Source organism: Haliaeetus leucocephalus, unplaced genomic scaffold, assembly GCF_000737465.1.
Source record: "Haliaeetus leucocephalus isolate CR32 unplaced genomic scaffold, Haliaeetus_leucocephalus-4.0 Scaffold273, whole genome shotgun sequence".
In the NCBI taxonomy this organism is placed as follows: Eukaryota; Metazoa; Chordata; class Aves; order Accipitriformes; family Accipitridae; genus Haliaeetus; species Haliaeetus leucocephalus.
The window spans coordinates 5,611,151-5,638,552 of NW_010972709.1; the positions used below are offsets into that span (position 1 = coordinate 5,611,151).

At 38.5% G+C, this 27,402-nt stretch overlaps 1 protein-coding gene across 1 annotated transcript in view; it reads right to left on the reverse strand.

Moving 5' to 3' along the window:
- The window catches only part of GNAS (GNAS complex locus), a 115,921-nt gene that overhangs the window by 72,579 nt on the left and 15,940 nt on the right, over positions 1 to 27,402 (reverse strand). Inside the window, exon 3 of the mRNA XM_010569575.1 lies at positions 24,035 to 24,107. Coding sequence (XP_010567877.1) covers positions 24,035 to 24,107 — 73 coding nt within the window. The remainder of the gene's footprint in view (positions 1 to 24,034; positions 24,108 to 27,402) is intronic.

Below are 27,402 nucleotides of genomic sequence, written 5' to 3' on the forward strand. Positions count from 1 at the left end.
TTGATTCTGTTCCAAACTGGAATTCAAAGCAGTTTCTTCTTTATTCAGGATGGTTTTAAAATATTGTTTCTGAAGTCCCAATCACTGTTAAATGATCTTCCCTTACACGTAGCACAAGCGTCAGTGAGCAGGTAAACCTCAACAGAGCAAGTCTATCATCATTCGCTAGAAACAACACACCTAGCTCCATTACCCCTAAACAATGAGGTTTATTCTTACAGGTCACATGAAGCTTCACAGATTAACACCCAACATCATGTTTATAAAGGACAGGTTTGTTAATGCCACAGTCACACAACTACTTGCTCATTTCTAAGTAGTAAGAAGCAACTATATTGTAACATGAGACAATGAGAATTCAAGCAAGCAAAATTCAGTACTATTTCCATTAAAAAAGCATCTGTATCACAAAATCAAAACCCCCACATACAGAGTTCCAAGTAACCTGACTGCATTGCTATTTATATTGCATCTCCCATATCACTAATGTTACTAGTACATTTTTACTGAGACGAGACTGTGCCAAAACTCGAGGCTGCACGAGACGTGGACTGCATTGCTTACCATAGCTGGGAAGTGCTCAGACCAGCTACAACAATGCAATACTACTGTGGGGACTGGGGACTGAACAAGGCTCGCAACAGGGAATCCAGCAGGGAAAACCTTGCACAAGTCTTAACATCATTCTAACAATATTTCAGCAGAAAAAAGCTTGTTGGTCTAAACCAACACCTGCTTTTTCTTACGAAAGGTCCCCCCCACTTCACTAGGTGACATTCAGCCCTCTGCAGACAGTAACTGCAACGCCGAAGCTGCTCGAACACCTCCTGTAACCTCACTTGAGCGACGCTTTCCTCTAAGGGAACAGAAAACTTTGCCCTCTAGATTAGCATGTTCCAATCCTAAAGCTCTGAGGTACAATAATGTTGGCTCAGTTATAGCAAAGGGTCATTCATATCAAGTTCAGGCTGCCCTCAACATAAAAGAAAAAGGTATAGTTTATATCTGTTAAGTGAACAACCGAAGTATTCACGCCTCCTACACAGCTCACGGGAAACTTTTGTGACTATTAAACAAAGAAGTCAAGGAAGCACAGACTCTCCTGACACAAAAGGCTATAAATTTTAAAATCTGATTTCTGATATTTTAAAATCTCCCTATTGTTACAAACACCATCTATGTCTCCTGAAACTGTAAAATTACGGGAAGAAAAGTTTCCATTTCACCTTACTTGTGCAATTGCCAGTGTTTCTGGACAATCAGTTTCACATTCTGAAAAAGCGTTCTCTGTTTTAGTCCCTCCAAGTCCCTCACAAAGTAACAGGAATGAAAAATCACTTAAAGAAATTATGGTCTTAAGAAATGCAGTCTCTAGGTACAGCCAAATTAAACTCATCAAAACTAAATTAAAATTGTAGCTGTCAGCACACTTTCCTCATACACTCAGTAAAATTCCAATGTATTTACAGACACCTTGACAAACTTACACAAGCAAAGTTACTCTCTTAATAGCCCAAGAACTAACACAAAAATTGTTTATAATCAAGTTGCCATGCAAAAGAGATCAACCATGCTGAATTTCAAAGCCAGCACTGGAAAGAGTAAGCATAAGACAAAAGTGCAAATAATCAAATTTGTGCATAAAGAAGTTCTCCAAAAGCAACTTGACACCAAAACCGAACTGGTCTCAAAGGCTACACCACACTGGTAACAAGGCCAAACTCTGATCTTTTAGTACTATTTACCGCTGATGATGTGGACTTTTTATTTCTGCAGAGTTTATGTAAGTGCCTTTATAAACCATTTCCCATGTCCATGGTTTAAGAAAAAAAAATATTTTCGCAATACTTATTTGTGTATGTAATTGCAATCAAAACAGAAGACGACAGCAAACCCAAGCAGAACCGTCACTTCGCCCGTGTCAGTTTGGCAGAAGAGGTCTAGAAAAAATACAGCAGAGCATACTACTCCATGTTAACACTGTAACCACCTCTGTTTGCAACCACCTGTATAAGCAGTGCACTTAAAACAGGTTAAAGCCACATGTCAACTGGTTTTAATTGTTACTCTGCAGTCTTCCCCTCCCACCTGGGAGTCGATAGGAGAGGAGCCAGCACTGGGAGACCCTCACATGGCAGCTGAGAATCTCTGGATGAGAACTGCTTTGCTGATAGGAAGAACAATCCCCCCCCAGATATAATCAATTAAAAAGGCCAAACAGAAACTGGTCTTCTACCTGGAGTTTGTAAGATCATATTCTATATTCTACCTAGACTGGAAGGCAATGTTGAAAATTGAGTAAAAAACAAGTAAGTAAATAGATCCTGACAGTAACACAAAGGCTTTCCTGAAACCAGGTCAGCAAGAGGTATGGCCCAGAATTCAACATGTATCAGGCAATAGCTGCCTTTAAAGTATCACACCAATTTCTATAATTATATTTAATATGATGTGAAATCTTTTCATTTCTTTTCCAGTTATTAAAAGTTTTGCACTATCAGAAGTGAAGATGATACAAGAAAAATATTTGGAAACAAACATCAAATACTACCAGGCAACAACAACAAAAATACCCTCACTTCCTTCCAAGCACAGATATAGTCATCATCACATTAAACCCATTAGTGAAATTCTTCAGCCAGCATCAGGGAGCATTGTTTCAGGCAACAGTTTCGACCTACCTGTTCTTCTTGCCAGCCTGACTTTAGAAGACACTGTCAACTAAAAGACATGAAAGATATGTATTTTATTTCTAGCCATCTAGGGCTCTATTTACAGAAAAGTTGGGAGTTAATTTATTGAAAGAAGCACAAGTTTCTGTACTGCTACTTCTGAAATAATTTTGCTGTGGATTAACCCAATCTACGTAAAACTGTACTACAAGTTAACTGATGAAATGCTTTAGTAAACAAATCCCATACATTTAACAAAATAGGGAAAAAAACCCCATCTTCCTACAGAGGAGCTGTAGAAATTAATCTGAAAACATGATACACATTTCCCTTACCTAAATATTACATTTCCAATTATGTCCATTCACTTAAACTGCATAGAAAGAGAACAATACTTTCACAATTCAATTTTACAGTTCCTTAACTGTGTCACAGCAAGCTATTTCTAGTTACAAAAGCTTAACTGAATACAGTATGCAACTACGGTTTTAAGGCATACGGTTGGGACCAACTCCTGAACTCCTCCTAAGTCAGCCCTAAGCAGATGGGTAGATACAAAAAACCTCTCTTCTCAGCTTCTTGTCTCATGTGCCTTACAAAATCTGCTTCTGTGCCAGGCAGTTCAATCTTACAAGATAGTACTTTCTAAGCAATTTTTTTTTAAGTTGGCAGAGTAGTTTTTCCATACGATTTTCCTCTTACGCAGATTACTTCCCAGCAAACACCAAGAGGCTGAGTCTTCACTCCTTGTGGAGTTATTTATATTCAAACTGAGCACAGAGTAGATACAGAACATCTATAACCTGATTCATTGCCTACTCAGTTCCCGTTTGTGCAAACCTAAGCCTGAACATATGAGGTATAAAAGAAAAGACTTGAACAACTGCTCAGGTTAACAAATAGGTTGCTGAAAACAAATACCACCAAAATAAGTCTTTCCCATTTAAAATATCAGTAAAAAAACCCAAACATTTCAGGCAAAACATTAAAAAAAAAAAATTTATTTATTTTTTTTTTAGATCTGCTTAGGAGATGCTGGAAGTGAAGAACGTTCCCCACAGGCCACAATCTACCACGATCCTGGACTTCCAGGGAACCCCACCTTAGGCACCAGGAGGATTCATTTAACCAGGAAGGTACCATTTAGAACCAGCAAGGTTCACTGATGTTTTGGACAAACATTCTGGATGCAAATTAGCACGTTCTCCAATGCAACACAAATTAACTAGAAAAATTCCAAAGAGTCTTTATTGAGAAGTCTGGAAGTCACAATGCATGGAGCGAAGAAACTTTCACTTTACTGTACTCAACATCTACATATATTTGGACTCAACCAGTAAGAAGAATGACCTTTTACTGAGCTTAAAATTGGAAATTAATTATACCTGAATAAGCACATTTATTATCATTTCCCCTGATAAAAGGGAAGTTATACTGCTGTAATTTAAGTCAAACTATGACAGTGGCACAATTATCATGTCCTGGCCCTGACCTGACATTTCTAAACTGTAACAGAAAAGCAAAAGATACAGTTCATACTGACAGTATATAACAAATGAGAATGTTAGGTCAAAAGTTATGTGAGAAATAATTTGCTGATACTTAGCACATCAGAATGTGCTAATATATAGCACTCTGCTATAATTGTCCAATTACTTTCACAACATATGGTCCTTTAAATAATAATATTGTTTAAATGAGAAACTTGTACACAGCTGAAGAAAATAATCTCAGGAGAGTGTATATATTGCTCTAAGTTATAACACTGCAAATTACTTAAACAGTATTGCTTGGGTACAATTATTGATCCAACCAGCTGCTACCTTGGCTGCAACAAAAATGTATCAAAAGCACCCAGAAGCTGGAGATACCTTGGCTCTATCTGAATCTGATTGACCTCAGTGGCGTCCCAGCCAATGCAGAGGTATTATTAACCAGGCAGCACAACTAATTTGCAAGATTTGCATTCTATTCATGGACAATAGAATGAAAAAAGGAAAACAAGAAACTTCCAAGGAAAATGAGGACTTTTTAGACTATTCAAGTATTAGTCTTTTTAAAGAAACAGAAAAACACACTGAATGTGACTTATTTTCAAAACTTGTTACGAAATCTCACTTCTTGGAGTTCCTAAAGTGCCAGGGGCAGAACCTAGCAAGAGACCTGAAGAAGAATCACCACGAATCTTTCTGTTACACTTTTTCCCCAATTGTGTCAGAAATGGCACTTGTGGACGTGACAAACCATTAGTCTAACCTAGCATGGCATGGATTCTTAGAAATTCTCTGCCTAGAAATTTCAGCAGACCAAGATGCCACTGTGTTACAGAAAATGTGTGCTTAGTACCACAAATTTGATTTAAAAAATTAAAAATAATTTGGCGAATCATCAGTATCTGTAAAATTCTAAAATATATTCTTTTGAGATATATAAAACAGACTACATGAAACATTTCTTCATTTAAATAAGAGATGCTGCTTCTCAGCCAAGGGGTAAAACACAAGGTGAGGTGGAAAGGAAGAAGTAGAGAGGGAACAAGAGATGAAATAAAGCACGTCTCCTCTCTCCCTCCCCCCTTAAAAACAATAATAATAATTTAAAAAAAAAAATAGAACAACCTGCCTCAATAAAGAGCCGAAAAATTTGTCTTTGGCTTGTACTTTTATATACCTGACCCTTCAGAGCAGTCCAACAGCAATTTACTGAATGTCGCCAACCTTGTCACGAGTACGGCTGCTGCAGCAGCGCAGCACAGCTCACCACGACAGCCCTTTCACTCAGTCATCTGCAGGCACAGTTCTCAGCTCTGTTTGCCAACTTTCTGAAACAGCAGTTCTCAAACTTTTTTGCTCCTCCCTATTTCTGTTATCGGAACGGGCTAGATTGTACCTGGGGAAAGGTACACCGTTAGAAAGCTGCTGAAAGGCAGTGGGCAGACACAGTTTAGGAGAGCCGGGGCTGCTCTGGAAAAGCCATGTGTCGGAGGGAAGGCTGGATGAGCAGGAGCTGCCCTGCCAGCAACTGCTCAGCCTGTCCCGCAGAGAGGCACAAGGGTGCCTGCAGTGGCTCCTGCTGAGACCCTGGCCCTGGCAGACTGCGCTCCTTCCAGGTACGTTCCCAGCTACTGGGAGGAGAAGGGGAAGAATGTACCCCACTTCAGTAATCACTAACATACAGCAAGAAAGGCAAGGCTTTCCTCTGAAACGTTTAACATGCAGAATTACAAAATCTTTCTCCACGAAAAGTTTAACAGAAAGAGAAACCAAGTTTATTCCCACAAGCTACAAGAGCATATTTTCAAGATGTGCAAGTGATATGCAGAAATGCCCTATGAATCTACTACCTGGAAATCAGATAACACTACAGATCTACCTACAGCATAATGATATTCACTGGCGTCTCCTCACGTACTGTCATGCAGGAATTAAGCAAGACTTTTCGGGAGTTTAAAGCTCCTATAGAACCCAACATAACCAACTGCATATGCTGCATGTTCCAAATACATTTATGAAATGTTTAAGTCATGTATTTTAGTAGGTTATTAATAGTTAGTGTTGGCAGAGAAAAGCTACTTTTTTCTAAAAATGTAAATCATGTAAACCTAGTCATAAACATTTTTATGAGTAGGTTTTTTATAAAGTACTGTACTGACATTAGCGAGTCAACCCTCAACCTTTCCTAAGGGGTAGATTAAGTATTAAAGTACATCCAAGGTGTGGCATTGAATCCGTTTACCCTTAGTGGCAGTTACACTTTCACAATTAGAGCAAATTCTCCATCAGCTTCATCATTCAAAACCAGAAGCCTATGACAAGGCTGAATTTTACCAAGTGATTCGGAGGGAAAAAAAATCCCAGCGGACAACTTACAGTCTGCGTTGTGTAACTACATATTAAGTCACTACAGGGGAAAAAAAGTTAAAATAACCATTTTCACACTACATGATACTTATGCAATCCGCAAGGTATGAAGGTAGTGAAAGCATTCTGTCTAGATCACCGTGCCTCAGAGAATACTCAAAAAATGTTTGACTTAACTATGCATTTATCATTTCTGCATTAGCAATCGATAAAAAAGGAGAGGGGAGAGAATAAGTAACTGGGTAATAATTTTGCCTTGGGCAATCAACATTCATATCCAACATTAATATTCAGGAAATGCCCCAAGTCTCAATCATTAATGATTAAGTATCACCACACCCTGGAACATTTTACTACTTATCTGTATTGACATCATGAGATCCAAACTTCAAACGTAACTGCTTGCCATTTTAAAGACCTTCTCGGAATTAAGGGACGCTGGCTACAACAGCATATATAAACTCCACCTCCGTGCCAAGGCAACAGGCAACTGAATTAAAAACGCTGTAGTCTCAACTTCTAACTCCTCAACAGTTTGAGGACATATTGGAACATTTTTGAACATAAACGATCACCTTCTGGAAGACTGAATTTAGAAAATTTAAACCTTAGGCTAAAAGGGACTCCTTGTATTTAATGAGACGCAATCCTTTTATCATTTTACCTTACTTAGTATCATACATCCACTACGCAACTTTCCAAAATATTTAGAGCTGCACTCCTGAGCTTACACAACCCAGCTTTTAGTGAACATTAAGCACACGCAAATTGCTCTAGGAATCAAAAACACCCCTGAACACCCAGCATCACACAGGAGTCCCATGTTACGGTTCCGTGACAAGTGCTTCAGCAGGCACCCGCACACATAATGGATCCTTTACGCCACGAGCTAAGGGAGGTCCGAAATGCAGGCTGCTGGCGAGTACCTGCGGCCCTTCATGGCTGCTCCTGCACCAGCTCAGATGCTGCCCAAACCCACACCTCTGTACTCACACCCAACTAATCCCTACAACACATAAATGACTGCTGAGTCCTTAAACAGGCTGTGGGGAGGTCCTGAAACGGGCAGCTTCTGCATGGGGATTAACCCGTTCTTCCAGCAGTGACGAAGTACGTGATGGCAGATGATGCGCTGCATCTGCCAAGCTCCTTCACATGCACCAACTGCGAGAGGCCCTGCAAGCTGCCTTCTACTGAATCTTAATTCATTAGATTTCGTCATCAGAGGTAACAGAGAATTCAGAAGTCTGGAGACATTCAGATACAATTCCATTGTAATCACCTCTGTAATACCTTCAAATGAAGCTTCTTAAAAAATCTAATCCAAGAAGTACAGATTTTAATATTTAAACATTTACCACCTTTTGCAGTATTATTTTTTTTAACGATACTGAAGAAAAATCTGAAATAAGTCATGTGTTTACTTTCATTTTGCAAAAAGGACATTGATTTTTGTGACAAAGATGTTCTCCACAAAGTAACTGGGTGTCCTTTTTTGTCGAAACAAAAGTGAGACAAAAAGAGAAAAGCAACAAGCAAACTGCAAATGCTGTCAAATTAGATGACGCATTGAAAACCTAAAGTTTAAGGCACTGCAGTCATATTGAGTACCATTCCATATACAACTACTATACAACGGGTTATTGTACAATGTGTAGCAGTTAATTGTCATAGATAACAATAGTTAGAGTTCAATAAATTGGTAGAAGGATTATAGTGCAGTTTTATTACTACCTCCAACACTTTTACTGACGTGCTTATTACTTTTTTTATAGCATACTTCTCTTGAGCAACCAGTTTATAATATTTACCCTTTTAAAACTAGGTATACAGAGAACATACATATAAAAAAGGGCAACTAAGTTCACATGGCAATACTGGTGCAGCAGCTAGCGCATCGCATATATATAGTAATTACATGCATCTTGCATGGACAAACCTACTTACAAGACTAGAGGCAAAAGACAGCTGCCAAAATCCACACATTTTATGCATTACAAAAAACCATGGACTAGGACCAGTCGTCTTCTCTTAGAAGAGGAGGATAAAAATACCACCACTACAAACAGTTTTTGTATACACATCACACACACAGACTACTTTTCTATCTCTAAATTACCTCTATTAGCTGCAGTATGTCAGAAGAAATTTTAGTTCAGCACAAATAAACCTTAGATGTTGAACGCAGTAAAACCACTGCATAACACTGGGATATTTTTTCATTGTATTTTAACCATGTCCAAGTTAGTTCTTTTGTATGCCTTCATTAATTCAATTTATCCTTAAACCTAGAATTACCTAGGATTGTTTTTAGTCCTCACATTAAAGCAACAAATAACCTACCACCACCAGCTGACTCAAATTCACTGCAACTGCAGTTGGTGAGTAACATACCACCCCTCTCCCACACACAGCAAAACCCAACTCTTCTCAGGCATGCACTCCTTTGAGACTGTGATGTGGACAATGAACATACAGACTGTAATTCAAAATGTATGTTCTCTTAGTAACAGCTTTAAGTTTTGTACTACCTTCAAAACTCCTTACACTCCTGCAGAAGCAGGACAGCAGGAAGTCACCTTGCAACAATAAGCTGTGAATTTGCACACCGAGCGTTCATTTTTTGTGTTTATCTGCATCACACAGAAAATTCCTCCTATATTATACTGTTTCTTCTTGTTCATTTTATCCTGAACAATGGCAAAATGGAAGCCTCTTGACAAAAACACCTATGTGGACATCCAGCATGTAAACACAGGCTTAGCACAAAACACCCTGCGTATAAAAGCCTTACTGTGTCTGAAGCATGTCCGACGTGTTTGCGTCTTCCACAGACACTGAATATGTAATTCAGAACACATCCTGTTTTATGTGTACATTGAACTAGGGACTTGACATATCCCCATTTCCGACCCATTTGCAGTACATCCCTTTTTTACTACTCTCACCTAGAAGTAGAATAAGTGCATTTCTAAGACCACCACCTTCAGAAGAAAAAAAATGAGCGGGAAGGAAAGCATTAAACTGTGACTGGGACCAATAGTCCTCTGGAACAAAACTCGTTGGGTAGCTTAACAGCATACAACTCGGTAATTCCAGACACACTGTGACTGCAGGAAAGCGAGTGTTCATGGTGTCAGAACCAGCTTCAAAAAAAACACATTAGAATTACTTGCTGCTTTTTAGGAGCTAGTTACAGAATTCAAAATTACCTTTTCATATAGGCAGTCATTGGCAATGGTGTCCTAAATCAAAATGAACTCAAACTGAGGTAATCTTAATTCAGATACTTTCTAACTTAGTTGTGTCCTCAGTAATGCTGCTTTAGTCAGTCTACATGTAATAGACAGTTTTCTTTTTGAACTGAAGTGAAGCTATCATAGAAACTTAACAATCTAAAGCCAGTATCGTTTTCCCAAATCAGATTTCATTTTCATTACAATATCCTTTGCTATGGTTGTTTGCTGCTCAGATCACATTTTGCACAGGAGACGGAATATAAAAATAAGCTCTGTTTATTACTTTATAAGCATTACAGCATTGTCAAGTAATAAAGGACCTACACACAATCTATCATACTTCTACTTTGGAAAGCCTTACAGGTGATAAATATTTTAATGAAACTCAACACACTGCAGGTGCATCAGCATGAAATGAATAGATAGTGATGGCTCTGTATCAGCAAACAGACAAACAAAAATCTTCCAAAACCTTCCAGTTAATCTGCAGTCCAACTAGAAACATGGGAAGTCAATATGGACAGAGAAAGAAATACATATACTAAACTAACTCCTGCCCTCTTGGGACTAAATCCTGCCCTCTGCTCTATGAAGCATAAACTTAATTGTGCTTTACTCACTGAAAGAAAAAAAAAATAGTCTTTACTTAATAATCTTACGACTGCTTGATTAGTGTTTGGAAAATAAAAAGCACTACTTATGTGCTAAGTATTATTAGCTTTTTCAGAACATGAGCCCCAAACTTGCCACTCCCCATTTCCTTCTCTCATAACTCTTTTCATTCATGTCATCAGAAGGCATCTTATTTTCAGCAACAACTACTCACTTTTTTTTTTTTTTTTTTTTTTAATGCTGCTGGATGTGCAGAACTACTGTTGAGGTTGCTTGGCAACTAGTGAGACGTATCAGAAAGAGAGATAAGGTCCAGAATGAATGGAAATGAAGAGAACTATATTTGGTTTCATTAAGAGATACTAATGCACTCAAACTATACCAATTTGGTGAATAAGGTGAAACTTTGCTGTTTCTTTCAAAATACAGACATCCATAATCACAGAGTCCCACTAAATCCATTAAGCCACCTCCTCAGGCACATACGTGACTGCCTGTACAGAAGAGACTTCAGAATCAGGGCTTCTTCCTGGGTTGGCAGTTTGGTACAGCAAGGAACAATCAGGTTAACACAGACATACAGTAAGTATTTTGAAGAATTTTAGGCCAGAGAAGATAGTTGAATACTTCAGTCTGCCTTTCAGTATACCATAAGCCACTGTGCTTCTCCATATACTTTAGTATCAAGTTGAAATTTCAAATGAAACAAATTTTTCCTGAACGTCACAATTTGAAACAAGATGAGATTGAGCACCCAAAACTCCTGCAATGGCAGACAACTGATTACAATCAGTCTGCCCTAATAATTCAAGAAGGTCAAAAAAGCCTTATGCAGCAGAAGATGGAAACACACCTAACAGTTCGTAGTGAAAGAGTTTCTTTCTTATCTCAAGCTCTTCAACTAACTTTATCTGGGTCATGTAAGAATCAACCAGTCTGGCACAAAAGAGGATCTTCTAACATCACCTCAGACCCTGCCCAACCTTTGATGCTTCAGAAGGAAGTGAAAACAGTGACAAAAGACAACTAGCAAACTATCTAAAGGGAAAAAACAAAACCAAAAGTCAACCCCCACGCTTCCCCACCTCTGATGCCTGCAGGCAAACACAGGACTCCAAGGTTTCAAGGCTTCAAATACCAACACAGAATTGCATATATCTTAACTATGTTCAGGGTAATAAAAGCAAAAAGAAAAACCCATAGCTGCAAAGGAAGTGGGTTATTTGCAGCACATGGAGCAGGCTTCATGCTTCCCAAGGCCAGAGTGGCCACCACGAGCATTCGCATCAGGAAAGCTGTATCTCCAGAAGCTGGATTGAAATCCAGTTTAAAAATAAACCTGTCCTTCCCTGAGAGAGCTCATATGAGGCTTCCTCATCCCCAACAAATTATTTCAATGGAAGTGTCTCTAATGCTAAGGAGGTGAATCTTTCTCGCATAGCACCACCTCTACATGGCAATGAAATCGCATTTGGACACCCTGCTTCTGAACCTTGTACAACTCCTCTGGCCTTTCTTTTAAACTCTACCCAGTAATTCCACATCCTTCATGAAGTGAAGACACCAGCATGGTTATACTATTTTAATAACACTCTTATCAGTGTTGGAAGTCCACTTTACTACTTATGTTTCACTTTCCCTTTTTTACGCATCCAAGTCTGCATTTGTCTTTTTGCCACAAAAAAGCATACTAAGGTAATTAACTAATTGACTTTCAAGTCCTTTTCCAATTTTACAGATACAATCTACATTCTAACTCCCATGAGACTGTCTCGCATTCAGCTGTATTAAAACAGATTTCTGAAGTACAACTTTTAAACACATTACTCAGATCACCCTAAAAGAGTAACCTGACCTTCCCAGGATTAACTACGTGGCCAGTTTGCAGAGGGGTTTCGGATCGAATCAGGCCAGCAGTCTAAGGACTGATTTTATATATGTAACCACTAGTTCCCTGGAAGCTTTCCAAGAAGTGGTCCCACTCATTGCCTCTATTAACCACCGCACTGAGAGATCTATTAGTAAGCCAGCTTTTACATTCCTGTAATATATACACTGTTAATTTCACACAAAGCAATTTTTAAAATCAAAATATAATGTGATATTACATCAAATACCAAACCAGTTGATTTTATCAATCAGACCTATAATCCCTCCAAAAAGGCACAGCTTCATTCAACAAGATCTCACTATATGTGAAGCTAAGGTGACCGTTAATGATGTTCTTCCTATATACCCTGGTTGCAAGAAACCATAATAATATAAATTAAAATGCCCATATTTGACGCCAAGCATCTGGGCAATCTCTTACTTTAAGCAATGGAATTGTTCCCCTTTTTCTAAGAATTATAAAGAAATTAACATTAGCATTTCCCACAGTTTCTCACATAGTTCCTTTGGGATTCCTGTCCATTATTTATTGAAAAAAATCCATATTCTAACAGATGATCCTGGTATTTGCCCTTCTCACAGATGCTAAACTTCCTTTTCTATTTGCAGCATTGTACAGGATGGATATGTACTTTTTTTGGTAGGGAATAAAATATCCATAGAATATTTTTGCTTCCTCTACATTACTAGATCATTTGATCTCCTGCATTCAGCAAGAAATCTATGCCCAAACAATACTACTAAAAATAAAATTAAGTGGAAAAAAACCTACTGTTTCCATATTGTCCAAAATCATCAGAATGGAATCTATAAATTTTAACCCCTGAATTGGGTTAACTTTCCATTTCTGTCTAAGGGCGATGTATCTAGTAGGCCTTTTTTTTTTTTTTTAAATAATGTGTGCATATTTAATATTTGTTATGGACGTCACCTAAGACTATCACTTCTGTCTACTTTCCTTTCTCCCTCCCTCCCCCTTTCAGACAACTCTTTCTATGTTTCCAAGGTACGAATAAAATTGTGAGGAAAAATGCCAGACAGTATGTTGCCTACATTCTTTCAAAGTGTTTTTTTTCTGACTTCCTACAATTCTACAAAATAAGCAGAAATGCTTTACTAAACTCAGTCTTTTTTACTGTTTTCTAGCCCCTTATTTTCCAGTGGTATCAAAAAGATATTGAGGTAACAGAACACTATGAAGTTCTTCAGTGATAAATAAAGGAAAGCAAACATATGATTGCATAAGATGCAATTACATAAAATGAAGACTGTCCAATTAAGTGAAGGCAAAACACAGAGGCAGTAGGGAGCATCCCGAGTTCCCAATGGTTTGGTGAAATTAAGAGTCAAGAGACACAGTTCCCTTCCATTTTCCATTCAAAATACTAAAAGACAAAATAGTTACATTTGCAATTTTTAAGTGTCTTACGAGTAAGTTATGGACTGTATTGTTATCTACAATGTTCAGTGTAAGCAGAATGTGTTCCTACAAGTAACTACTTTGAAACAACATTAATCATTTCTACATACCAAAAGTAAAAGGTTGCATCTAATTTACAGCCATCTATTTTAGTACGCTTCAAAACCCAGTACTGAAAATTCAGTAACTTCCTACACTATAGAAATTTAACAACAAAAAAACCCAAAACAACCCCATAAAGCAAATCTTCCAGGGTGCTTGCTGCAAAATACATGGAGACAAAGTATCAGAAAACTTAAAAATCCTTACTGACACTGACCTCTGCAACTGTTTTGTCAAATATCCTGAAGTGTAGAAAGTGTAAGCCAGGACAGGAGAACTAGAGCTGCTCTTCCTGACCTGCATATGGACTTGCAGATTGGGTCAGAGTATTATTAGCTTTCCTGAGAACCCCGAGTACTTAACAGCCTTTCTCTTTTCAGTTTTCTCACTCGTTTAAAGAAAAAAAAAATAAATTTCCTCAGCTTTGCATTATGCTTATGTTTTTCTTCATGAATAATGCAGTGCTGTGATTATATTCTCATTTCAGGAAAAAAAAATTAAATAAAAGGTATTTAATAAAATCTTTTTAGCAAATGGCTATGTCCTTATGGTTATCATCTTTTACTTATTTAAAAAAAGCTATTACAACTGCAAGTTTTCATCTTTATCTTAAATGGTCTGAAACTGTTAAAAGCAACACAAAATATGTGAAACTATGCCAATCACTGTTATGCAATTAAATTAAAATTCATGAAACCAATTAGTTTAATTTTTCCACAGTAATGCCATGTTAAATCAAATTTAGCTAGCATATTTATTTTTAAGTTATTTAAATTATCAGGGTTAAAACAGGTACTACACATAGTTTGCTGAACTTAATGTGCTAAGTGTCCCATTACACATTTTTTTCTATTTAAAAAAATAAAATTAAGCAAGATATGAGCAAGGCATCCTTTCTCATTGCAAACTTAAGGAAGAAACCTACTTCGTTGCAACATTTTCTAATTAATATGAACATTTATATTATATAGATAACTGTATTGGCAAAACAGAATAAAAATGTCTTAACTTGAAGGAAATAAAAGTGTATCTACGCACACAGACCTACTGACAAGAAGAGAGCATTTAAATCACAATGATTAAGAAGGCAATAGCAAGTCCCCCAGCTAGCTGTGAAGTTGCCATTCAAGGCTAAATATAAGATCTACTGGGACTACACTAAACCTCAGAAGGAAATACTGCACACCTCTGCCTGCTCTATTAGTTCACCCACCACTCTTGGGAGGCTACAAGGGTGCAGCTGGGAGAGATGATTATTTTCTGGTGCCTTAACTAAAAAGACAAGTGAACACAATGACTTATTAAATAGCCCTTTGGAGAATACAGTCAGCAACAGGTAGCTAAGAGAAGGTCACAAGCTTTCTCGTACTTTTGTAATAGCAAACACCTTAAAACAGAACATCTCATCAAGACATTCCACTACTACATTCCTCAAAAAGTGGAAAATTTTGCCCCTTAGCTGTCAAAAAGATACCTCAATGTATGGCTGTTTCTAAGTAAGCAAGCTCAGCTGTAAACAAGTAATTCTGATTAACTGCATGTTTACATTAGAGTACAGTTGTAGAAATAACTAATAAAAGCTGGTGCAGCTACACTTGCGCCATATCCTAAGTACTCTTGCATTTACTAGGAACTCAAGATTCACTTGTCAAAGTAAAATGGAGGGCATAGTATTTTCGACATCAGGATTCAAGTTACATGTAAAAACTAAACAAAACAAAAACCTCATCAGTGGAAATTCCTTCATTTCAACTTGAGAGCTTTGAATGACCACGATTAAGCTGAACATTTTCTGTATCTCAGCTCTTCATCAGAGATGGGACTTGGGCAACCCTAATATACAAACGCATGATATATCTAAAAATAAAGATAGAGATAAATTTGCCTGTTGGATTATACTTCAAAGCATTACCTATGCCTGCCTTGATCTAGGAGACACTCGGGAAGGATGCTTACAAAACTGGAACAAGAGTAGTGTTTTATCATTTTTAAAAAAATCCCTCAGAACCCCACAAACCTGCTCCCCCAGCCTAAGAGAAGAGGAATGACGGGACACATCTTCACTCTTACTGAACCTATCCCACAGAGACCATAACAATGCAGGAAGCTCAGCAACCTAAGAAACAGGAACAAGAAATAACACTCATATCTAGATTGCTAGAAGGAGCTGAGAAAGGCACTGCATTTTTTAATAATAAATTGTATCTTATGGGAAAAACACACTAGGTTTTAACATAATGAAATTGAAAAAATTTCCCCAGCTGGAATGACTGGCAAGAGATAAAATGTAGCTACGTAATGAAGTAAGGGGAATCATCAGGGATTGCAATAATGTGAAGGTACAATTTTAATACTGAAGAGGTAGCCTTCCATGAGCTTAAGATGATGAAAAGTATTCTGTTCATATATAAAGTAAATCCAGCATCCATCTGGATAAATTAGTAAAACCATTTTTTACTGGGAATATCAGAGTACTGCCCAGTCTGCCCATCCAAAATGTATGTGACAAGAAGAAATCCAGTGAGATACTATAGAAGAAAATTCTTCACATAGTACCGATTCTGTAACACTGGCTAGAGAAAAGGTAATCACTCTGAAGGTCTAATTCTTGAGAAGAGTTGGGGAAAACCCAATACATTGAATTTTTTTCAGAAAGCACACTGAAGCGTGGAATATAGATATCTATTTAATATTCTCCATACAGAGTTCTATTTTTGAAGTTATTTAAAGTTTTTTGGGGGTATTTAATATAGTTCGTGATTTATTAAATAACAAGTTAAATAGAATATGATACATTGGCTTACACTAGTAGATGCTTGCTTAAGATAGTAAAATGGAGAAAAACATACTACTTCCACTTTAACTCATGAATGTGCAGAGTAAAAATATTTCAAAAAATATTTGGCGTGAATTGAGGAAGAGTAGGACTTTTTTTAGCGGTTTTGTCTCAGTCTCACTCTCTCTGAGATACTGTTGTCAAACTTCAACGAAACTTGAAGGAGGGTTGTTGTTGCAGAGATTAATTCCCAGAAACAAAATTCAGAGGCCGAGTAGAATACAGACCGAAATTAGTGCTCCAATGAGGAAAAGCAGGAAGAGTTCATGTAGATCTACACCAGCCACAGTACACGCTGACTTTGTCCAGGTAGCAGGAAAAGCAGAAAAAAGGAAGATAAAGGAGTGGACAACCCAGGAGTATTTAGGGGTCAGTGCTGCAGGGGACATCAGGGCCATGGAACACGGGCTACAACGAGGGCTGTATTGGTTGGAGGAAACGGGAGATACTTGGGAAGCTACGGGTCCTCTGGGGAGGAACTGCAGACACTGTAGGGGACTGGGAGGGACTATTGCAGAAAAGATTTGGGAGACACAGAACAAGTTACAGAAACCAGACTTCATTAGCTCAGCTACCCGAAGAACAGTTTATTATCTGTTTTGAGAAGATAAAAGGAAACTTGTGATTTTTTTAAAACAGGGTTTACAAAATTTGTTCATTTTTACCAAAAATAAAATCCCACATCTACCATCAAAAGTCAAAATCCTCCCAGACCCATTCACAATGTTTTCCACATAGTTAAGACTTAAGCTCTCTTCTGTCTCTCTCTTCTGCTTCTCAGATTACATCACTCATGCTTATTCCACTATTCATAGTTACTGCCCTCCAAGCTCTCTACAACTCTAACTATAAACCTTTCTACTAGGTTGATAGCTGTCTATGCATACTTAAAAAGCTTTTGTGAAATTTAAACCTCTAAACAAGTAAAAACTATTGCCATATTTTTGGCCAGTCCCTTTACATGCCAAATCATGTCTGCAACATACGCAAATTTAGCTTAAGGGATGAGTTTACTATTGCTGCTGTTGTGTTTTTTTTTAATCAGAAAACTGAAATATTTAGCTGAAAGCACAAAAGCCAAGTTGCAAGGCCAGGAACAGCAATTCAGAGGACAGAGAGCTCTCAACGTGCAACAACATAAAACTGGTAGTTTAAATACTGCTTTGCTAGGAGAATTCAGCATTTCCCACCAACCAGTAAATGCAGATAAGATGCATGCTCTGCTATGAGCAACAACACCTTGTTTCCCATGCAATTATAAAAATAAAGACATTTTTATCTTCATTTTTATCTTCAACAGGCAGCTGAAAATAAAGTATAATGTAAAAAGAAAGTCTATACTTTCTTTCAATACTGTGTTGTCCTCTCTCCACTTATGGTTAGCCTGAGCCTACCACGAGCATCTAAAACCAGATAGAACTAAACGGCTTTTTAAACTTTTAGATTCCTTCAAGCATTGCTTTTCTGTAATACTTTCAGGAACCTAAATAACATCATTTTGCACCCTGAAAAAAAAAAAATTCACTTCACTTGCACAGGGAAATATTTTAATGGCTTGATTTCAGAATGCCTCTAAGCAAGGTAAAGGAGTTACTCCATTAACTACTGGAATATTCAGTACCACAGTACGTTAATACTCTTTGCCAAATAAGGCCCATTATAGGCATTATAAACTATCAGAATTTTCTGAAAACTCATCTTACAGTATTTAAAAATCACACCCGAGCAGCAGTTTTAACTGCAAAACACTTGCACATATTCTTAATGGAGAATGTCTCATATCTTAGGGCAAGATACCACAAGAAACTTGAAAAACCCAAAACCTGGAAACTTTTTCTCCTTTTTTCAAAACATAACGAAATATTAATGCTGCTTCATTGAGTTCAGATTTACTTTTTCACAGAATGGAATTTTCCCCTTTGTAAAAATAAAAGTATTTCCAAAGAAAAAACTATTTCAACCACATAAACACAACATTAAACATCCTAACAATTAAGGAATTTCTTGTTTGCTTAGGTTGTTTAACATCACCAGATATTACCTCCCATTCCTTTCAAGTTGATGGAACTTCTATTTAACTTGCATAAACATTTTGCATAAACTTTTACAAGCTATATGCAGTACTCAGTTCTTAATCATAGTATTTATTCATTGTTGCTATATTCTTGTCTTTTGACAAAACTCAATTACACAACTGTGTCAGTTCTTAGGACGAGACCTAAAATAGACTGAAATACATATCCTGCTCCCCTCTCCGCCCACACCTTCACTTTATGTTCTGCAGCACAAATTTTGATCAAAACCTGTAACTAGCTGTTCAGCTGGAATGGAACTTTTCATAGTCTTCAACAGACATGTACACACAAATTTTCCAGCACAGTAACACCTCGTCTGTGCCCTGGAACAGGAGCTGAGAAGAAAAGAAAAAAAAAAAACCCACCCCAAAACTCTCTGCCTCAAATCTGCAGAAGCTTCCCAATATACATTGTGATGCAAAGAAAGAAAGAAAGAAAGAAGGAGGGGGGAGGGAAGTCACACACATCCCCCCCCCCTCCAATTTTCAATGTTACTCAGACACCAGGAAAAAATTATTTTTGTTGCCAGTAGAGTAAAATACAATAAAGTCAGTTTGTTTCTTGGCAAGGAACTGATGTGACCATTCTAAAAACATGGTATTGGTACACAAATCTAAAGGAACTGTAAAAACAGAGCAATAACGTTTGTGTATACAAACTAATATTAGCCATTAGGAGGGAAATCATTATTTTAGAAGACTTAGTTATAAATATTATACTTTTTCCTCACTCATAACATTAACTTCCCTTCCATAAAATCACATGCATAGAAAGACCAAAGTTAGAAAACAAAACACAGTATCAGATAGAAGCAGAGTAAAGTTACCGAAACAGAAGTCATTTCAGTCACAAAAGAAATCGATACTGACCAATGTGACTAGATAACATCATCTACTGGTTAATGTGAAATAACGGTGGTACTGCAGTTCAACTTTTGGTGTACAAGATGTAGCCATTGATGGTTTCTAATCTTTTCTTTATACTTTCCCTTCCTCACAAACTACTAAATCTAGGTAAGAAAAGACAAAAAGTCCCAAACCTTTAAGAGGCCGACTTGGCTTTCTTAACTTTCCCACTAAGACAAAATAATTTTTAAAACTACAAGAGAAATGCAAATATATTTGTCATCTAAGTCTTGAAGATAAAGCTATTCAGTTCTGCTTCTGCCATCACCATTAACAGATTTGATAAATACACAAACTCCTATTCAACACTTCAATATACCAGTTTAAGAAATAAAGTCATCATTATACAACACCATTTGGGAAACCGAGGCTGAGAAGTGTTATCTGAAATTCCTGATAACCTGAAGACTTCCTGAATCATAAATACTATTCAAACCTACCAATCACAAAGGCATATTCCCATTATTTGTCAGCCTTTGTAGTGGATGTCGCAAGTCACATTTCAACAATTTATTTCTATCTAAATATTTCTGCTTGTCCCAGTTTTTTCCCATGACACTTCAAAATTGTCTATCACCCTTGCCAATTTCCCACTTTCTAAAATTGTGCATGACAATGACCCTCTCCTTAGAGTCTGTCAGCCAAACCCACAGCAATCACAGAGGGGAAAGATGACTTTAAAAAAAAGTCAGTGAAAGGCCATCATCTTAGAAGCAAAGAACCCTGGCCCCAAGATAACACAGAAAAGAGGGGTTTTTTTTTCCTCTTCAACCTGAACTATACATTTACATTAATTCTTCCAACTATATTCCTTACACCTCCTGTCCTCCCTTTCCCATTTTTAATCCTTTCTGGCTCACAAAGATTGGCACCCGAACTTCTGCAGTCAAAAAGAGAAGGTTTTAGCTCCACTTTATCAGTGGATGCTCACAAAATGCAGTATGCAACAGCAGAGACCTATTCCTCTGGAACAGCCTCATGAAAAGACAGTTGAAGTGTTGAGGAGGGAGCGAAGGAAAGGAAGGGAAGTCACAGGCTTCCTGCTATTACAAGCCAAATTTAAACCCTTTCTACATCACAAGGGGCTCTGTTGTTGGCAGTAATGCAAAGAGTAGAAAATTTGGTTGATATGGAGTCTTCATTACGCTTAAAATGCCGCTCTTCCATGTTAAAAGACAAGGCACGCTTATGAAATTGCTGTAGGAAGACATCAGTTGATAGCACGGCCAACTGAAGCCGTCCTGCAAGAGCTGGAAGCAGGCTAAGCCCTTCCAAAAACTCCATCCAGAAAAACCTGTGCTGTAGACCGTGCCTTGCTTCTCCAGTATTCTAGTCTGCCTACCAATGCCACAGCGCTGTTACTTCCCACACACCACCTTGACAACAGGAACAAAAAAAAATTATTTCTACACTCAACTACAGATTATAAAAAGAACATTGAGAAATTTTTAAACAGTCTTTACTGTAGTTAACTTGGCTAGAACTTTAACCACCTTCAAATTCACCTTAGCATTGTTAACTATTAAGCATATTAATTACCTGGAACACTTGATTCCATACAGTTCCTCAAATAATTAATTAGGTAAAGCGATCAAGGATTGGAGTCCCAGAGGAAATTCTTCTAGTTTTGTAGAACTACATAGATTTCACCTTGTTAAATACTACAACAAGCCATCTAAATGCACATGACAACTGTCCATCTATCCTAAATCCACAACAAATAAAAAATCCTCGCACTCACTGAAGGAAGCTAGTGCATTTAGCACTGGATATCCTGTTTACTCACCAGAAATTAAGAAGTGTATTTGAGTAAGACTACATAAAAACTTTTAATTCCCCTGTTCATAGCACATTAGACGTCCTTCATAACAGGTATCTTCTTTCTGCTTCAAACATCAATTATCACCGGACAATCAAATCACAGGCAAACAAGTTTTAGACAGGACTTTAAACGGGATTTCTTTCAAGCCACATGAATAGGCTGCACCAGCAGAAATAATTCAAAACTACAGTTATGTACATGGACACTGACATTAAAAAAAAAGATCTTCATCTCCAGCATACTATAGTTTTCACAACCTCTCTGCTGTTATTCATCACATCAACTATGGTGGTGTATACAAACATGTTTATGTTGCAGAACCACTGATAACAACATTAAGAGAAGTAATGATTTACTTTTCCTACCCTTCCAAAAAACTTCCATACTATCTCTCTCATTAGCTGAATCCTGCATCATTTTTCCTCAAGGTAAGTAGGGCAGGAGAGGAATGAATCTGGCAAAAAGGGTAGCAGGGAAAGCAGGACAACATAGGGAGCAGTTAGTTACTTTGAAGAAAATACAAGTTACTTAAGGACGAACGTGTAACTTGCAAGTATTTCAAAACACTGAAAAACAGCCTTCTCCCCCCTGTAAAGTGGATCTACTGCTTATTTTTGGCAACAAAAACCTAAAACTAGATGCATTATAACTTACTTCTTGTACATTTTATATATACCACATACTACCCACAAAAGGACAAGCACAAAGGACTGACTGCAAGACAATACGCCATGGGGTGGACAACCTATGGCTCCTGAGCTGCATGTAGCTCCCCCGCAATTCACGCATCCTCCCACACTGGGGTATGCTGTGTGACTGGAAGCAGGGCTGTGCTGTCATAGGGCTGCTAGGTAATCCAAATCCCTTGCCTATGAGAAGGCAGAAGCCAGCAGAGGCTCCTGAGGCCAAATTTGCCATATTGCCCTGGAATCCAGATGCATACTCAGCTCAGCCCCAACCTACAACACAGAAGTGAGATACTGGAGGAACACACTGCTGTTGCAAATCCCAGCGTGTGTCCCAGTCCCTCCCCAGCTCTGCAGGCTTTGTATAATGGGTCTATGGACTCCCAGTTTCGCACAAATTTGGGTATGCAGCTTGCAGGGTTGAGAAAGTTAATCTACCCACGTAATACACCATTCATTACACCGCAGCATGATCTCTTTAAGAGCATCTGTATGCTTAGAAAACTTACACAAGAACTGTGTTGGTTCAATGGATTGATACTTTTAAAGGCACCAGGGATCCTTGACTTCCACTTTCATTGATGAACTTTTTACTTAGCACCTAATGTTGAGAGCTGCTATCAAAGTCAACTCATGCAAATCTTTTAAGTCGGGCAAGTCTTTTAAAAGGTCTTTAGTAACAAGAGCAGCCAAAACAATGGAGACAACTCAGCACTAACAGGATGCAGGACTGGGCACTTCTGAAAAAGAGTTGTCTTGGATAAAGAAAATATACCTTATAAAGAGGAGCTAAAAACATGTAGCACAGAATGTAATTTATTATGAATCAGTCTGAACTTTCTTCCAAAAGACTGTGTACCTTATCCTGAACTAGCATTTGGGAATTAGGAAGAAGTATTGTCCAGGCTCCTCAGCTAAACTTTTAGCTCAGACATTCTGACTGAAGAATTAACTACTGAAGGACTAGTGAAAGCTTAATCTTCCAGAAAAGGCACTATTCACAAAATAGACGATACTACTACAAGGCAGAGGATGCCAATACAAAAAATGTTATGTTTGAAGACAAGAAAGACAAAACCAGTAATATAATCTTAAAAAAAAAAAATACGCACAGAGAATAAGCTCTGAAATTCTAACACCTTAATTCAATTAGAATTAATTTAGCGGCTTTTGGTAGATACACACACGGACACGTGCAAGCATATAACATGCAGAATAATCTCCTCCTACTCCCTAGCAAGGTTAGATGAAAAAGTTAGCAAACACAAATCTGTCTCAGACAAAAAAAAAATAAATAAGATTTCCATTTTCCCTATCCTAATGCCATTCCACTCCTCACAACTATCATATAATAAAAGAGATTTTAAGTGTGAACAAGAAAAGCTTTTAGAAACATAATTTAACACAAACATCTGGACAAGCAAACACAACAGAAAAGAGAAGAAAATCTGACCTATTACCCCCAAAATTCATAGTACAGTCTCATTTTGTGAGGAGACAGAAACAAAAGCCTTACTTGCTCTAAATGAAGAAAATTGCATTCATTTTGTGCACTAACAGGAGGTATGTTTACAGCAGTATGAATCAATGTGCTACAGCAGAGGTAAATCAGTGTCAGCCATGTTGTGAAAGAAACTGCAGTTAAAAAAAACAAACCACAAAACTTAAGCCTTAATCAAATCAGCTATACTGAACCTTGATATAAATCATTCTATACCGTTAGCTCTTACTTATTATTGGTGCATGACTTCAAGTTAGTGTCTATTAATCTCATCTAAAAATACACGTCCGAATTCTAGAGACCGTGAAACAGTAGCAAGAAGAAAATATACCAAGATATAAAACAACAGCAACGACTACTGTGTGGTGCACAGACGTAAGGTAGGTTGTAAAGTGAAAAAGCAAATGCACTTACTCAGCATTAAATCCATTCACATGCAAGATCCTCATCTGTTTGACTATTGTGCTTTTACCGGATTCACCAGCACCTAGAAAATGAAAGTAAATCAATTTCAGAAGGAAGCATGAGTGATGAAGTGACACACTAGAATTTTTTCTTCAGGGTAAAATCGAGAAAGTTGGTTTTCTCAGTGCAGGAGTGAAAAGTGAAAGAAAAAGAAATAATTGCCACTGGAAACTTCAGTTGTAGCTAAAAATAAATGCCCAGCTCAAGTCATGTGTCAGATCTGAATCTTGGATCATTTCACTGTCCATTTTTCCAGTGTCGACGTTAAAAGCAGATTGCAGGGTTTGGAAGGAAAAGGACAACTTCAACATTTTATAGAGAATAAGACAGGGAACGTCAAAAACTGCTTGCCTTGTCACTACTCTGACGGAGAGAAAGACTGACTGAAGTCCATATTAAACTGAAACATTTTCATTAGAACCTTAAAATATTTTAAGTTTGGCTGCAGTTATCATCACCCAGTCAAAAGACTGTAACTTAAATCACAAGAAATAAAATATGTGGATACTCACATTTGAAAAAGGAAGGCATCCCTTTAAGCCTCCACCCACAAAGCTACAGAAGCCTCCTTCTCTAATTTGTGTCTTGTAAGCAACCTCCCACCCTCTCTACACGTTCCAAATCAATCATATACGCAACGAGACGCAAAGACCACCTTTTGTGGCTACATGCTCCAAATAGCCTCCCCCCCCCGCAGCTCTCCTCTGATTCCCTTATATACCTGCAGTACAAAAAAAACACTCCACTTTACTCCAGTTTCCATAAGTAGATGTATGCTATTTCTGCTGTGCTGCATGGATGCCAGTGCACAGGGCAACCCATCTGCCTATAGTACCCGTCTTTCCATGCATGCTAAAAAGACTCGAACAGCAGCATTTAATTGAGCTGCTCCATGCTGCCGGATTGGTAGCTTTCTATATAAAGCAAACATATTTTTGCAAGAGTAGTATCATAACCTGGCAAAATTTAGAAAGATTCCCCTTTGTGTCTCCTGGCTACTCGTTTATTCCTCTCATTAGCCTATGTCTCAACAACAGAAAATGTATGTCTGTGGCAGAATGGGCACAGAGGTACAGTCTGCATTTATAGGATGCCAGGCCTCTGCTAGCACACACTGACAGCACAAGCCTCCATTTTGAGCCTCACGTTCAAAACTGTATTTTAGCAGTTATATTTCAAAGTTCATCTTCCGACAAATGCATTCCCCTCTGCTTTTTCCCTTCTTTTCCTTCTCCCTCATGAATTCTTAATAGCCCTACTCTTCTCTCCATAGAACCTGCTTGCATGTTTTGCCACCTTAATACCAGAGCCTTACTCCTTTTTCCTCTCCTTGCTCACTGATGTTTTGTAAGCACTTAAGAGAGCAGTTTTTATCTCCAACTCTTTAGGCAAGTGCCATTTCTCCCCAAAACTACTATTTTATAAAACATACACACTCTGTCTCTTCAGGCATACTGCACCACACTACAGGTGGCAAAACTAATCCAGGAATGAGTATCTCAGGTTAAGAAAGAGACTGGGTCCTCTTCACAACTAAGAATTATTCAGGAATACCAGCATATGCTATAGTCGTACTTCCATTCAGAATAATTAATAACAAAATTTCAGCTGTAACTCCAAATCACATCTTATATTTGTAAGTGCTGGGAGCCAAAATCTCTGCTTCACTTAGACCAAGAAGGAGGGTAGATAGTTGCTGCATTTGCTATAAATGCATAGTTTGGTATTGACATACCTGGGTTCTCTGGATCAGCTACAACACCAGTGAACCAAAATGAAGTATTACAACTAAATTTCTGAATAAGTCTATTTCTATATTTGGCCACTCATCAAGGCCCTATTCTTACCAACAATTATGCATACATTTGACTTCACCACCAAGGAGAGTTCCACTAATTTCAGTGAGACTGCTCATGGCAGAAGGGGCAAGCACGTGTACAGCAGCGGGGCCTACAAAGAGCAGTATGAACCCGTTAGAATACTTGGCAGCTCTTCTTTGTTGTTATTTGAATATGACGTGAAAATATTAAGAATACTTTCAAAGTACTTGGGTTTTTTATTTCACATGTCTTAAAGTAAACATGACATAATAATAGGAACGTAAGCTTTTTTATTTTTCACCAGTGAGTTTGTGTTATAGACTGTCCACAATTCATGACAGCTACTGTTCAAAACTGCAACAGCTGAACTATCACTTTAAAACACACGCACACAGATGACCTTACATCCATCACTGGACACCGCAAATTTTTATTTACAAGTATCTGAACTATTTTTCAGCCACCAAAACGAAAGAAAACAGAAGGAAAACCCAGGCAAGCCCATCAAGTTTCTGTTTCCTGAAACTCTGCCTCTTACAAAAGTAACCCACTTGATGACAATGGCTTCTATGTATCTACGTAATGTTTAGCCTGAAATCTGGAAGTCCAAGACATTCCCCAAGAGCTGAAGTCCAAATTATCCCATTAAAAGATTTCTGCCGGCGCCCTGGCAGACTCCTCAGTGCTGCAGGTGCTGCTGTAGTCCCAGTCACTCTCTGTTTACATTAAGCCTCTTTCTTCAAACTGGTATTTGAAAGATTTTACCGGTAAGTGTACACTTCCAAATTCACAACCTTCAAAAATTCTCCCCCCCCCCCCCCAATTACGGTCGTTTCACACCAGAACTGAGTCAGCTCACTGAGGCCTAGCCTCTGCTCCACGCTAAAGCCCCTGCATATAACATGCACAAGCGGTCCCTCGGCGTGAGCAAAACAACCGAGATCTCCTAACTGCATCTTGTTTTAAAAGGCTGCTTTAAAATACTTTGACGCAATGAGTCTGACAAACACCTTCTTGTCCTCTCCGATACCGATTTTTGGACCTTCCCCTTCCTTGAAGCCATAAGCTGCGTTTCTAACTGGATCTCCCGAAAAACACGACACATGCAGGTAACCCAAATTCACCGCTGAGATAACACCTGAAGCCAAGCTACAGACCTTCCCCTTCCTCCAAACGCGCGATACCTCAATTAATTAATGGTGCGGCGAAAGTAAGCCCAAGGAGCCCGCCGGGGGACGGAGGACGTGCGGGCCGCCCGCTCCCGGCCCCGCCCCCGCCCCCCCCCGCCACGGGCAGGGAGCTCCCTCGTCCCCAACGCCGGCCGCCGCGCTTCCCTCCGGGACCGACATCCTCCCTCCGTTTCCCCCAAAACGATCCCCCGACTTCCTCCCTTCCTCTTCCTCCTCTCCCCGGCCCGGCCGCACGCTCCTCGGCTCCCCTGCCTCAGCCCCCGGCGAAGAGGAGCCGTCTCGGGCCGGCCCAGCCCCCGGCGCCTCC